The sequence below is a fragment of the Akebia trifoliata genome, chromosome 12, assembly GCF_017979445.1.
Source record: "Akebia trifoliata isolate Shusen 1 chromosome 12, ASM1797944v1, whole genome shotgun sequence".
NCBI classification, from domain to species: Eukaryota; Viridiplantae; Streptophyta; class Magnoliopsida; order Ranunculales; family Lardizabalaceae; genus Akebia; species Akebia trifoliata.
This window is the reverse complement of record NC_141386.1, coordinates 7,408,939-7,424,799: the sequence shown is the minus strand read 5'-3', so window position 1 is coordinate 7,424,799 and position 15,861 is coordinate 7,408,939. Positions and strand designations below refer to the sequence as shown.

Here is a 15,861-nt window from a genome sequence, read left to right as displayed (position 1 = left end):
TTTAGAATATTAATTAAAGGGGTTTTGAAGATTATATAGTAAAAAAGATTTTTTTTTTTTTTTTTTAAAACTAACTAACGTGATTATAGAGCTGTCGGTTGCAATTTTCTTGATTTTTGATCAAAATGACATTGATTATATTAAGTTTAAATGTAAAGGTGGGGACAATGGTGAGATCCAAATTTTGGTGTCCAACCACTTGTAGCTCGGCCTTCTCTCGTTATAATGGTAAAAGATTTGTATCCAACAATTCAAAAGATGAGTAATATGCATTGAGAATTCTTGAAGGTGACATGTTCAAACACACATATAAAAAATGCTTATATGTAATTTAAAATATTGATTACAAAAATGCTTATTTGTGATTTAAAATATTGGTTAAAGGGATTTTGAAGATTACATAGTAAAAGATAAACTTTTGTAATTTTGAATATTGTTCTTGGTTGCAATTTTTTTTTTACTCAAAATGATCTTAATTATATTAAATTTAAATACAAAAATGAGAGCATTTACGACCACTCACATTTTGGTGTCCAATCACTTTCACTATGCCTTCTCTCATCATAATAGTAAAGATCATAAGAGACAATTGTTTACTATTGTAATGAGAGGTGGAATAGAAGTGGTTTTGCACTACAAAAAAAATTATATTTAGATTTAAAATAATTTAGGTCATTTTGATAAAAAAACAAAAATTACAACCAATGTTCTAATCACATTCATGGTTTTAAATCTTGCGTTGACTTTTTGTCTCAAACAAATCACCTCGTCTCGAACTAGATAAACTATTTAACTCGTTTTATAATTATGTTTTCTTATCTTTATATAAAAATTATTAGAATTTTTTTTATATATAAAATAAGGTTGATTAGAAAATATTTAATCATGAAATCATATTTTATTTAGATAATTTATATTTAAATTTTTAAAAAATAAATTATTTTAATTAAAACATACGAAATGCTAGTTGAGTAGGTCGAGTTTTTCTAATTCAGACAAGAAGTTGAAAATCTTGTCTACGCCATATCGTTTATCTTGCGAGATTTCAAAAACTTGAGACGTCTTGTGTATCCATCTCATTGATGGATAATACCGAGATGACTTTCTTGAATATCTCGATTTTGGTCCAGCTTTGAAACCATGATCACATTACTTAGTTTTCAAAATTCTAAAAATATCTAATTTTTATTATTTAATTTTTAAAATCTTTTAATTAATATTTTTAAATTAAAAATAAACCCTTTAATGGATATGTGTTTTCACATGTGAATAAATTGAAAAAGCAAGATTTGAATGGAGTTGCTTCAACTTTGAGTGAGTACAGGTAAATAGTAGTTGGAAATCGTCGGCAGGTTTCCACCCACATATGGGCCCCATCTGAACTTTTCCTGGTCGCGGGGTCTACGTGTTTCACTTTGCATTCATCTCCCTTGATGGAATTTACCTCAACAAGTGATGTAAGTTCCTCGCCATGAGTACCCAAAAGCTGCTCTACATGTGCCCCATCCCTATCCATGACATACTCATACTCATACTCCTGGTCATATTAGTACATCATCATCACCATGATCGAGGATTGTCACATCCATGCTCCATGGGACCTTAGGCCATTGGCTAAAGTACGCCACTGACTTCTGTCACTTCTACATTATTAAATTATTGATGATTTCCGATTCTCTACGACACATACACGTGAGATCAATTTATAGTTGAGTAGATCGGATATTCTTCATCTTTGTGTGACAATTACTCTTTAAGACATAAGCACACATAAGTTTGGTACCTGCCATAAATAACTTCCCATGCCTAAAGTAGAAAATTAATTAAAAATGAAATAATTCTAATCAATTAAAAAAATTATGGATCTAATTCAATTATTTAGATACTGTTTCGGTAGGAATACTAATGAGAATAAAGATAACCTATTCCTTGAAAATGTGATTTTACCTTCAAATTATAACAGAAACTATCAAAAAGATTCAATCTTCATAGTTCAAATAGGGAATAGACTAGAGAGGTGAAATGGGTATGCAATAATACCAAAGGGAATTCTCTAAGCTCCCTGATGAAGAGACTAGCATTTAACACCTTCGTCCACCACCTATGGTTGGAGAGATGTAGACGATTATTTCAAAATAATTACCTTCCTTTAGAACTTTTGGAAAGTAAGATAGTTTGAGATGTCCACCTCAGAGCTTATAGGTTGGAGAGTTGCATTGTAAACTCACTCTTCATTAGAGCCTTCATGGACTCATGAGAGCTCAATCCCAAATTTACTTATAGTAGCCTAGTGAAATGCTCGTGGGCTAAGCCCTCAGAATGAAGCTATGTGTTTAATACAAATGATTCTCTCAGAGGTAATGATGGAGGAGAATGTGCAATTGTTAGGAACAACAAGAGAGACATGGTGGGCCCTTGCCGTTAACACTAGAGGGAAATCGATCCTCAACTATAAGTTACAAGCTATTTAAAAAGGCTTGAATATGACATTAAGCCTTCACATAAGACACATCATGGTTAAAGTAGACTTGAAAGTGGCAATTAACATCATCAATAGGGAGAACATAATGTCGTGGATTGAAAAAAGAATTCTCAAGACTATTAAAACAGCAGTGCAACAATTCGACAACATTAACTTTTCATTTTGCTATAGGAAAAGTAATCAAGCTGCAAATTGTTTTGACCTCCTACCTCACGTCTCTTGGTAGTTTGATGTTTGATCCATTGGACCTTCCTAGGGAGTTCATAGAAATTATATGTGAGGATGCCAATGGACACATGTATATAAGGATGGAATTGTCTCCTTCTAATTGGGGGTATACCTAACCCCCTCTTATTCTCAAACAAAACAAAAAAAAAAAATCTACCTCTATTTATAGGACTCCCCCTTTCTCTCAGTGTAGTGGTTTTCTTGTGCCACGTTTATTTCCCTAATCTCGAAAATTTCTTCATGATTTTAAGAATCTTTTCTTATTTGCTTCTAATTAGCTTTTTCTAAGAACTTGTGTATGCACGTCATCTTTATTAGAAATCTTACTACTTTTTTGTAAATCATAGAATTTTGTCTTGGTATGGTCAAGGTCACACTATCCCATGTATAGCTTGGATGTTGATTCAATTTTCCTTGATACATTCATAATCGATCGTCAAATCCATATAATGGGGGGTTCACAAATGCTCTATGTACCTATTGAGATTTGCTAAAATACAATACTAACTTTTGTCACTTCTAATAACCATGGAAAGGCTCCAATTATATGTGAATGATAACTTCTAACCATCGAAAGTCTCTAATTACTTCAACGTTTCTAGTGAGAGCAAAATATCTATTATAGAAAATGACTAACCTAACTCATCTCTTGTAGGGTAATTGGTTATAGCCAACCTTTCTTCCATATGATGCCCTAAAATCATTTATATAGTCATTTTCTATGAAATTACAAATATAAAAAAATATATCTAATGGAACACACATCACCTTAACATGTCTAGAAAATCTATTTCCTACTAAAATAAAGAGGAGCAAACCATCAACAAGAACACTGAAATTTTTACGAGACCCCAACTTATCTGCCATGCATCCTCCAATATTGATGATGGACTATTCGTAAAGTGGAGTTGGATCATTTGAAAAAACGAAATAAAATATATATTTTATTTGTTAAATAACAATATGCTGTAAATCTAATTTAAACAAAAAATATATATGTTCTTCGACTAGACCACATGAGTACCCATCATCAAACATGAATTATGCATTAATACTCCCCAAAACCTGATTTGGGATGAGGAACTTAACTATACGCTTTCATTTGTTGAGTTGGAACTTTGGTACCATGTGTCGCTATCTCGTGTGTCACAAAAAGATCCTCCACAATGTCCCTTTGAAATTGGTAACTATCTATAATATGTGAAGCCATTGAACATTCGGTGTAACACACCCAATGTTGTGAAAATCGACAAGAAATAATAACCACACAATGCAAAATAAAGAAGAAGAAAAAAATCAAAAACACAAGAATCACTTTTTTCACATGTATAATAAGGATCTTTTTGTAATTTAAATGTTAGTTAAGGGATGACTGAAGATGAGACTATATTTGTCATTTCAATTATCTAATTTTAGATGAGGAACTGGGTTGGAAACTTGGTAGTAGAGATACCATCATATGGGGGTATTTTGGTCAATTCAATTATTTCATTTTAAATGAGAAACCTGATAGTGGCTAATGTGAGTGATGTCAAACACGTGTATGTTAAGTTACATGCACTAAACAAATATTAGTTTTTCATATAGATATCTTAAGATGCTGACGTGGATGTCTGTATGGAACCATAGATGTTTTTCATTGAGATACACTACTGTAAATCATCTATGGCTATGTGTGCACCTCCACATTAATAATGTGAGAATCGATGTCAATTTTAATGTTACTCCAACACAACTCTTAAAATAATTTTGAGGTTTCATTACAGATGTGGATTCGTTTTTACACAATTTTAAGAAAATTTTCAAGTGTTGGGTCAATTTCAATAATGAAAATAATTGTTGTGGTTAGTCATCCATTGCCTATCAAGACAAGAGAGTAAAACAGGAATAATAATCTGTAATCTTTTTTTATCTTCCTTCCACATGAAGAAAACTCCTTTATATCACTGTTCACATCTTCAAACATAGAGGGGAATGAGAGAGATTTGAAGGCCTATCTTTATCACTTTCACCTTTTTAAAGAATACCTAGTTTTTTTTTTTTCTTTTTTTTTTTTTTTTAATTTTGAATAATGCTGAAGGGACCTCAAGATTGTACCTCGCATTACACTTTCCTGACGTGGAAGTGTCTAAGAATCATAGATGATTATCATGGACATACGGGTGAAAAAGTGTTTATTATTCCTAGACACTTACAAGTCACAAAGGTGCGATGTGAGGTACAATTTTGAAGCCACTCCAGCAATTCATGTTTTAGAGGAAAGAATAGTGATTTGAAGTTTTACATCAATTGGAGTTCAAAGTGGCGTGGAGTCTTCAAAAATGAAGATGAAAATTTGAAGCCCTGGCTGGAGTTGCTCTAAAAGGGGTCAAAATTCCGTAGACTACTTTCTCTAAAAGATAAAAGAGTCAAGAGACCAATTTTGGAAGAGAGAACATCCACCAAAACACTTACCAAAAGGGTGAATAAAGCACCTATGCTAAACAAATTACTTGTGGAATGTTATTTCCCATCTATTTGGATTCATCCTTGAATGCTATAAATAAAAAAATTTTAAAAAAAAAGAAAAAAAGATAGAAATATTCGACCAAAAAATTAGAACATAAAATCAAAGAGAAAGAAAGAATAAAAAACTTTTATCCAAAGGTATTTTTGAGTGGTTTTGGTGTATGGGTAATGTAGAAACCCTAAATCATTTAGCAGTACTTTTTGAATCTTTTCCTATATTAGACATTCATCTCCATCTTCAAACTTCACTAGAACTGACAGATAGACCTACCGACTTTAGGAAACAAAACTAAGCCAATAAATCTCACCCTTCGTGACAAAATAAAAAGACATACTAACTCATTGAACTTTCTTCAAATTCAACCATCCCTTTTCCAATGCACAAACTAAGATCATTAATCAAAAGAAATAATTACCATTAAAAAGAAAAAGAAAAAAAAACCCCTCAAAAATGCCTCAAAATTATAAAATTTACAATTCATCGACCTCCTTAGTACAGAAGGTCGTTGCCATCTCTTCCTATTTTCAAAATTGACAAGAATTATATCTTTTTTCTTCCAAGCTCATGGGAGATTAATCCACCCAAAATCCCTCTAAGGAATTAATGTATAATAAGCACCTTAAATAAACCCATCCATCTATCATTTCAAAATATATGATGGAAGGAATTAAAAAAAAAAGGTATACTTCTAAGCAGATGCTTTCGATGATGCAGAGGCTTGCAAGGAGCCGGAAAAGCATCAACAAGAGACGAGAGATTTTGCCCAGGTCCTGCTTCACCAATTTACGTAAATTGCTTTGATTACAGAAATATAAAACAAACATGTATAGCCGAGAAAAATTAAAGCAGAAATAGAGAGCGAAGAAAGGGTCACCAGAAAGTGATCCAACTGGATGAGCTCAAAATTGGTTGACACTCAACGTTGTCTCTTGTAGCACCACTGCAAACAAGTCTTTGAAATTTTGTTGAGAATTCTTGGTAAGACCGGACCTCTGATGGCTGCACTCGGCCAAGTCCAATCTTGAAATGTGCCATTGATATTTCTGAAGCATCATGGCTCTCCTGATGAATTTGCGAGTTATAAATCAGTAACATTCTCTTTGATAAAGAGTACTTTTATATAAGGGGTGGAACAAGAACTCAGAACATACTTCAATGGCTGCAATAGCTGCTTCCCTGCAGATTAATGATATATCTGCCCCAGTACAACCATTAGAGAGATGAGCCAGATCTGTTACACTGACATCAGAACTACAAGGCATTTTTCTCATATTGATGAGAAATATATCCTCCCGATCGGCTTCATTTGGAGGTCCTACATACAATAACCGATCAAAGCGTCCTGCCAAGAATTTTAGTCCATTATTAGCCATGTTATCTAGACCAGAAATCTTATATATATATACATATAGAGAGAGAGAGAGAGAGAGAGAGAGAGAGAGAGAGAGATTCCCGGTTACCTGGACCGAGGGATCAGGTAGTTGCCTGGACTGCACCAATGAAAATGTGCTATGTGGATAGTTATGTTAACTTGAGTTAGAACCAGATTTCGGTTAATTATGGAATAGATAGGACTTGATTCATGATTTTATTCTAAAAGTAATTCATGTCACTATTCTTAGCACTTGCCATGTCAAGTCTAATGAGGGTAATTTTGTAAATTGAGGATGCCATTCAATACACGAGAGCACGTGTGATTGGTGTAACCCGAATTTCAAGAGAAAATAAGGGCCCAACTAGCCTTACTAAGTTGGCAAGGATTTCACCCTTACTACAGGTTCTTGAGCTCATCTTGTGGCATCCAAACACATGATCTGATGCTTCCAGTTCTAGAGGAAAAAATTCTATGAACTTTGAAAACTAAAATTATTTTTTACCGTTGAATTTTAATTAAGTTTGGGAGTTGAGTTGAAGTTCAGTAGCCGTCCATTTTCAAAACCATGGATGAAGCTCAAAAGAAGCTTTTATTGAATTTTTTTTCATCAAAGTTTTTCAATGAAATTTAGAGGACTATCATGTTGGATTGCTGATGTGGTAATCCATTTGAGCAAATAGATCCTTACTAAGGTTTAAATTCTTACTTTGTTAGTAAGAAAAGTGTGTGCAAAATATGATATATTACCTTTCGTATTTTGGTGCGTTGGGTTTACATTTTAGGACCACTTTCCTTATTAACTTAGTAAGATTTCAAATCTTATTGACGGTCGTTTAGCTCAAATGGATCACCAAATTGGAAATCCAGCACCACAGCCTTTTAGATTTCTTGAAAAAACTTTAATCCAAAAAAATAATAATCAAGAAATAACTTTTTAGGGCTTGATTCAAAGTTTTGAAATTGGATGGCTACTAACACCTAAAATTTAAATATAATTGGTGAAAAGTAACTTTTTATTATTTTTTTTTTTTAGTTCATAGAATTTTAACTTCTACATCTCTATTGCAACATTTTTCCATATATATAATGCTAATGTCCAAGATCTCATGGGGACATTTGCTTTCTCCACCACATTCACTTTTCAATAATACCCGTCTATTTTGTCTTTTAGGAGAAAAATAAGGGTATGTTTGTCATTTACATAATAAATGCTAAGGGCAGTTTAGTATTTGTATTTAAGCATCTTGTTTACAATAAATAATTTAGAAAATAGCAATATATCCTTGTCTTTTTCACTTAAAGACAAAATGGGCAGGGGTATTGGAAAGTGAATGTGATGGAGAATGCTAACGTCCCTATGAGGTCTTGGACGTTAGCATTGCCATATGTATATATATATATATATGGGAGCGGTTCAGCAGCCCCATTCTGGTGCCACACATTTTTCAAAACATGGGTCACAAGCTTTGGAATGAGCTGATTTTCTGTGAGGATGATCTCTATGATGAGGAGATCATCCTCACCAAAAACCAGCCTATTCCAAAACTTCTAACCCCGTCAAAAGTGATTTACAAAAATTGGATGGTCCACGATTCTTCAACTTGTAAACTTGGGTTAGAAGTTTCAAAATGAGCTGATTTTTGGTGTGGATGATCTCTTCACCGTAGAGATCATCCTCACAAAAAATCAGCCTATTCCAAAACTTGTAACCCCATCAAAAGTAATTTACAAAAAATGTGTGGCACCATAAGGGGCTGCTGAACCGCTCCCTATATATATATATATATATATATATGGGAAATGTTCAGCACCCTAAGTTTTACCACACACTTTAACAAACGTTTTTTGTCCTACATGGGTTAGAAGTTTTGGAATGGGCTGATTTTTGGTGAGGATGATCTCTATGATTAGAAGATCATCCTCCCCAAAAATCAGCCCATTCTGAAATGTTTAACCCCATGTTTACAAGTTGAAAAATCGTGAACCGTCCATTTTTTGTAAATCATTTTTGATGGGGTTAGAAGTTTTGGAATGAGCTGATTTTTGGTGAGGATGATCTCCTCACCATAGAGATCATCCTCACCAAAAATCAGCCCATTCCGAAACTTCTAACCCATGTAGGACAAAACGCGTTTGTTAAAGTGTGTGGTAAAACTTAGGGTGCCGAACGGGACCCTATATATATATATATATATATAGATATATATATATATATATATATATATATATATATAGAGAGAGAGAGAGAGAGAGAGAGAGAGAGAGAACCTGGTCTTAAAAGAGCTGAATCAATCTTGTCTGGGCGATTGGTAGCCGCAATGACAGTAACATCAACTCTTTGGTGCAAACCTGAATAAACCATGTCTTAGTTTGAGTAATTATTAATAATCAAAAGAACAACAACAAAATACTCCATTTAGTATATATAAAAAAATATTGATATAGATCTGCTTAAGACAGTATACAGGAATTTTCCAGCACAAGATAATGTCGGAGCTTTTAAAAAATTTGTTTCTAACAAGTTTTTAGGAAGAAAATCCGTACAAAAGAGAGAATTTTAAGAATAATCAAACATACTTCATTATTTGCAGTTTAATGACTCAAAAGGACTAGATGTTGATGAAGTTTAATTATGAAGGAATACTTGAGAGCAGTTACCGATGGATAAGTAAATATTAACTATCAAATGAAAACGAACTTTTTAAGAACCCAATACCTGGTAAACGTTTTGCTTACCATCCAACTCAACAAGAAGTTGACTCATGACTCTATCAGAAACAGAAGCGCCATCATTTTCCTTCCCACGGGTGACAGCAAGACCATCTATTTCATCAAAAAATATTATTGCCGGGGCATTGGCCCTTGCCTTAGCAAACAGGGATCTTACAGCCTTCTCAGATTCACCAACCCATTTACTGAAAAGTTCTGGGCCTTTCACTGCAAGAAAGTTCAGCCCAGCTTCAGAAGCTACTGCTCGGGCCATTAGGGTTTTGCTGCAACCTGGAGGACCAAACAACAATACCCCTGTTGGTGGTCGAGTCCCAATACGCTTAAAAGCATCCTGATGCTTTTGTGGCCATTCTACTGCTTCAATAAGTTGCTTCTTAACCTCTTTTTGGCCACCAACATCTTCCCAGCTCACCTTTGGAATTTCAAGTATAACCTGAAAAATGAAAGCAGGGCTCAGAGATGGCCTCCATGAACTGTTTATAATTATTTATTCATACACATTAATATAAAAATAATTATAATTTTTTTAATAAATCATATTTTATTTAGATAATGTGTATCTAAATTCCAAACAAATGAATTATTTTAATAAAAATATATCAAATCCCAGTTGACTCGGCTGAGTTTTACTGATCCGGACGAAAATTTTAAAATCTCGGCCAAGTCACCTCGTTTATCTCGCGAGATCTGCAGGCTTGAAATGCATGGTCTATCCATCTCGTTGATGGACGATACCAAGATGACTCGGCATCTCGGTCTTGGACAAGATTTGAAACCACGCCATGAACAGACAATTAGATTATGTAACTGAGATCCATCAGTTTTAATGGAAATCTTACCCTATACCAGACATGTAGTCATGAATTCACCAATCTGGACCAGTTGTAATTTGGTTACCTTTTGGATCATAATGTAGCCCAGAGATCAGATAGGTTGAAATAGAATCTTAACCTTCCAATCAAGACACCCAAAATTTGGATGGCCAAAAAAGGGCAATGATTAGTTGGTGTTGCGTAAGGCCCATCATTATAGATCTTAACCTTACAACTAGAATCAAAACATCTGACAATTAGAGGCGTTCACTCAGTTTGATATTTGGGTTATGCTGTACCCAACCGGTCCAGATGGATGAGTTACTGGGGTATGTGAGACCATGACTTTAAATCCCATCCGAGTCATCTCAGTATCGTCCATGAACGAAATGGATAGACAATGGGTCTCAAATGAGCAAAATCTCGCAAGACAAATGACATGACTTGGTTGAGATTTTCAAACGAGATGACTTGGATGGGATTTTGAACATCTCGGTCGAGTCAGTATAACTCATCTGAGTGAAATGGGATTTTGTATATTTTAATTAAAATAATTAATTTTGTTTTAAATTTAAATTCTTAAAATCTAAATAAAAGATGATTTTATGAATAAACATCGTCTAATCTAACTTAATGTATAAAAAATTATAATTATTTTTATATAAATACACATGAATAAATAATTCTAAACTGAGTCTAATAGTTTATCTCGACCGAGAGTAGGCTCATCCAAGACGACTCGATCTCGTCCCATGGATGAGACGAAACATCAAACGAAGTTTTGAAACCATGTGTGGGACATGGAGATTAGCCATCGTGGATGGGGAGAAGTACAGCCAAAAAAGGAGATAAGAAATAAGGTACCTCTCGCATGGCACTTGGTCTCACTTTCATCTTGGCCCTTTCAAAATCTTCAAAAGTCACTTTAAGCGACGTGTCCTCTGGTGACACAGCTAGATCTGACAATGATGACGACAAAGAATCCACCTCATCAGCGGAAAACATGTGTTTCATAGCATTAGAGAGACCATAACCTTCCATTATATCATTTGAACAATCATCATAGCCAACACACGGGGGCTGCACACCACCATCAAGAAGCACAGCTGAAGAATTGGTAGAATTTTTAAACTTGATATGACGCCTTAGACAAACCAATGCTGACTCGTTGCATAGTGCAGCTAGATCGGCACCAACAAATCCATGTGTACTTGAAGCAATATTTTGAATTTCTGTCTCTACCAGGGAGTGATTGATTTCACTGAGAAGTGTAAGAAGTATATTCAACCGCTGCTTTGGAGAAGGGACTCCTGAAATTGTTTTTTTTTTTTTTTTGCATGAGCATCACAAATGTATGCAAGGATTCATCTTGCGAAAAATGTGCTACCAAGCACATATGCTAGAGAAAATGATCTAAAATTCAGTATCCATATTAAAGGACAATAATTGGATGCTTCTATGTAAAAAATGTATGAAGGCTGTATCAATGTTTTATTTTCATTTTAATCATAGTTTTAAAATGCCTTACTTAGATCATAAATTGGAATAAACCACCATGGTAGATACAATGAAGTCGTTAAGCCATCGCATGCATAAATATGCAGCATATGCAACATATATCGAATATGAGATCACATATTTTCCCAATAGCCAGAATTTTGGGCAAAAACTTAAATTTTTATATATAAATACTATGACCATCCCCACTGCTTGGTTCGTTCAACACTCAACTATTTCTATTCTCATTTACAGTAGCTTCTACTCTCATTTTAGCTCATTTCTATGTTTTAATCTATTTATTTTTATAATCTAACTACATTTTTTTTTTCATGAAAATCACATCAGGCATGACACTTCATCAATTTTTTAGTTGTGTGAACTAGATTACAAAAGGCAATTGTTTGGGCTCTCTAACACTTAGCTTTATCATTTTATGAAATCTGAATCTAGAATGCAAGATGCATATTCCTTTATATTTGAAAATAAATTTTAATTAATTAAAAATTATATAATTTTTCTAACCATCTTTAAAATATAAATAAAGAAATAAGTTCTTTATTGACCTTGATTTCTTATATTTCTTAGAGGTTCACATAGTTATAGTACGGTTTGTAGTCAAGTCAATTCTTATCTGGATTTACACCAATGAATGAGTCAACCTATGTTTCTTAGTTACTTCAAAATGAGTAAAATTCACCAAGACATGAGTGACGTGATAGATTCTTAAATTTTAAGTGTAAACTAAGGTAAGAAGTGCCACTTGGCTATGAGGTAAACCATGTGGAGAGTTGTTCCTACATCCAAGGTTCAAAACACCCTTGAACCCATACTTCTTACGCTAACCACTAACCATATTACCTGTCACAAACCACTAATCAAGCATTTACCTATCAAAAAAAAAAGTTGTGTAAACCAAGGTCTGTGAAGTATCAGAGATGCATCCTCAGTCAGTCTATAGTTGCACAAAGAGGAAGCTGTGCGAGAGGGGATGTGAGAGCTGTGAAGAAGCTGTCACAAAAAACCAGTTCAAATAAAATAATTAAGCGAGTGTGGGAGAGGTACCTAGGTAAAGTTCCTACAACTAAAGGCACATCTAGGTGATATAGGAGACTCAGGAAGGGTAGGTCAAGTGTTCGGAACCCCACGAAACAATGAATTCCTTGGGGCCACCCTCCAGGGTCTGGTTGAACCTCGACTCAACCAGCTGCACATAGGACTTTCCAAGGAGGAGGTGTGTGTGACCGAGGGATTAGTCTCACCCTAAGGATGGTGATACCCACGATAAGCGGAAAAAAAAAATGGAGACATAGGAGACACCTGGCGTAAGCAACAATATCACAAAACCAAGTTCACGTCACAAGTTTGTAACCATGAAAAAAAAAAGTTTCCTACTTATTAGTTTTAGAGAATTGCAGGCAAACAATTGCACCTTATAGACTCGAGTAGCAATGTAAGAATCGATAAGCATCAGATTTTTTGACAGGTCATATGAGGAAAAGCAAGGTCAAATAGTGCCCAATATTGACTTGGTAAAATGGTCCCCAATTATGGCATCATGGACAAATCCCAAACAATTGGATTTGAAGAATAAGCATCTTGACTAGGTCAAATAGTCCCAAATATTTGGAATAAGGTGTAAGCTGACGATTATATAATACTACATATCTGTGTCTAATCATGCAAACTAAAGTTCAAACATGTAGAAATTCAAGATGGAAAAGATTGCAAAATACCTATTTCAATTTCTCGGTCAAGTCTTCCAGGGCGTCTCAGTGCAGGGTCAATACTATCAGGTCTGTTCGTAGCAGCAATTACAAGTATGCCATCAGTTCTACCAATTCCATCCATCAAATTCAACAATGTCGCAACCATTCTTTGAGAAAGCTCTTCACCGCCATCTTTTCGTGATGGGGCAATGGCATCCAACTCGTCAATGAATACCTTAAAAACGGCATATTGCTAGTAATGAGTGCACAAAAAACTGAGCCAAGTTCATTACAGAATTTTGTATGGAATATAATGCATTGAAAGGCAAAGGCAGAGTTAAGGTGGCTGGCCTCTGACCTAAGGGAACCCTTGCTTTTGGCACAAGTTATGAGAATGCCAGCTAAATATTTATTTAAATCCAGTGAAAGAAAGAAATTAAAATTGACTAATTATGAAAGGTTTAGTGTTTGATTAGGGTGTTTGTTGTGTAGGGAGGATTGAATGGGGTTTCTTAATGGGGTTAGAGGATTCTTGATGGATTGAGAGAGAGAGAGACCTTCAAATCACACCAAGAAGGATGGCTTCACACCAATCCCGTGGAATCACACCAAAAGAGAAGACAAGCACCAATCAGATTTTTGTATGGAATATAATGCATTGAAAGGAAAAGGCAGAGTTAAGGTGGCTGGCCTCTGACCTAAGGGAACCCTTGCTTTTGGCACAAGTTATGAGAATGCCAGCTAAATATTTATTTAAATCCAGTGAAAGAAAGAAATTAAAATTGACTAATTATGAAAGGTTTAGTGTTTGATTAGGGTGTTTGTTGTGTAGGGAGGATTGAATGGGATGGGGTTAGAGGATTCTTGATGGATTGAGAGAGAGAGAGACCTTCAAATCACACCAAGAAGGATGGCTTCACACCAATCCCGTGGAATCACACCAAAAGAGAAGACAAGCACCAATCACTGGAGAACTCAGAAAAAAAATGTAAATTCTTTTTCATTAACTTTTTAAAAGAGAAGAGAATTACAAAATTTATAATGGAGAAAGTGGGAAGAGTCGAACTTGACTCTCTCACAATGAATTGTGGTATATATATATATGTAACTAAAAAACAAATGAAATTGCACATGTGCCCTTACAACACATATATAAAATATTGATATATCTAACATTCCCCCTCAAGCTGGAAAATACATATCATATAATCCCAGCTTGTTACACAGAAAAATAACCCTATCACTTCCCCACGACTAAGTAAACAGATCAACAAGTTGATCTTCAGACTTGACATACATTGTGGCAATTCACCACTCAGAAGTTTCTCACAAACAAAATGACAGTCCACCTCGATATGCTTCATTCGCTCATGAAGCACCAAATTAGAAGCTATATGCATGATTGCCTAGTTATCACATAAAAGATTCATTGGTGTCTCTACTGCGTAACCAATCTCCTAGAGAAAATATCTCGATCAAATAAGTTCACAAGAAGCATGAGATATGGCCCTATATTCAAATTCTACACTTGATCTAGCCACCACTATTTGCTTTTTGTTTTTCCATTATACAACATTACCTCCTATGAAGGTACAATAACCTATGGTACTCCTGTCTGAGGGAGAACTAGCCCAATCTGCATATGTATATCCCTCAATCCAAGTACGATCATTAGGCTTGTATAGCAAACCATGTCCTAAAGATCCCTTTAGGTACCTCATAATACGCTAAACAACTAACTTACAATGCTAACAACATGCGAGATGTCTGGGTTTGTGATGGTGAGGTAATTCAACTTTCCAACTAACCTCTTGACATGATCATAAGCCTTTTCAATATCTACTTTGCACACAATCCCCACTTAGCCTAACTTCCTCCTAGAGTCTATAAACTTATTAGCCACTAGAACACCATCTAAGATTTGTTTCCCTTTGATAAAGGCCTCGTGCTCTTTGCCAATAATCTTAAGGATAATCAATTTCAATCTTGGGACGAGGACCTTAGCAACAATCTTACAAGTTGAAGAAACCAGATTTATCAGTCTAAAATCCCTCAACTATTCCGCCCCATCAACTTTATGAATAAGCATGATAAACGTGGAGTTGGACCCATTGTCCAAGAAACACTCCTCAAAGAAATCTCCAAAAACCAACATCAAATCCTTATTGACCATTTCCCAGCAATGCTTATAAAAACCCATCGTAAAATCATTGGGACCAAGCACTTTATCGCTACACATACTCTCAATGGCTTGAATTACTTCATCTTCTCCGAAGGGTCTCTCCATTGTGGGTCTTTCCTCACAAACATCTGAATAAAGATTATGATGGTAGTCCATAATGGATTCTCTAATACTCTCTTCGTCCTCAAGCATCCTACCCCCATTAGAAATCCTCCCAATAAAATTTCTTCTATTGTTAGAGTCTGCAATTCGATGGAAAATTTTTGTGTTATTATCCCCTTCCTTCAACCACTTGACTTTGGTCTTTTGCTTCCAACTATTTTCTTCAACAAGGACT

The 15,861-nt window shown here is 34.8% G+C and overlaps 1 protein-coding gene across 5 annotated transcripts in view; it reads right to left on the bottom strand.

Moving 5' to 3' along the window:
* Positions 1-4,791: 4,791 nt before the first annotated feature.
* The window catches only part of CIP111 (Cam interacting protein 111), a 36,246-nt gene continuing 25,176 nt past the window's right edge, over positions 4,792-15,861 (bottom strand). The window contains exons 5-11 of one of the 5 annotated variants that reach the window (XM_086419216.1): positions 13,370-13,577; positions 11,001-11,446; positions 9,331-9,757; positions 8,863-8,943; positions 6,371-6,561; positions 6,094-6,281; positions 4,792-5,989 (exon numbers count right to left, since the gene is read on the bottom strand). In XM_086419216.1, coding sequence (XP_086275342.1) covers positions 5,959-5,989; positions 6,094-6,281; positions 6,371-6,561; positions 8,863-8,943; positions 9,331-9,757; positions 11,001-11,446; positions 13,370-13,577 — 1,572 coding nt within the window. In that variant the 3' untranslated portion in view covers positions 4,792-5,958. Of the gene's footprint in view, positions 5,990-6,093; positions 6,282-6,370; positions 6,562-6,679; positions 6,729-8,862; positions 8,944-9,310; positions 9,758-11,000; positions 11,447-13,369; positions 13,578-15,861 lie in introns of those variants that run through there. The other 4 variants (XM_086419215.1, XM_086419217.1, XR_015170835.1 and 1 more) reach the window with 4 other exon arrangements.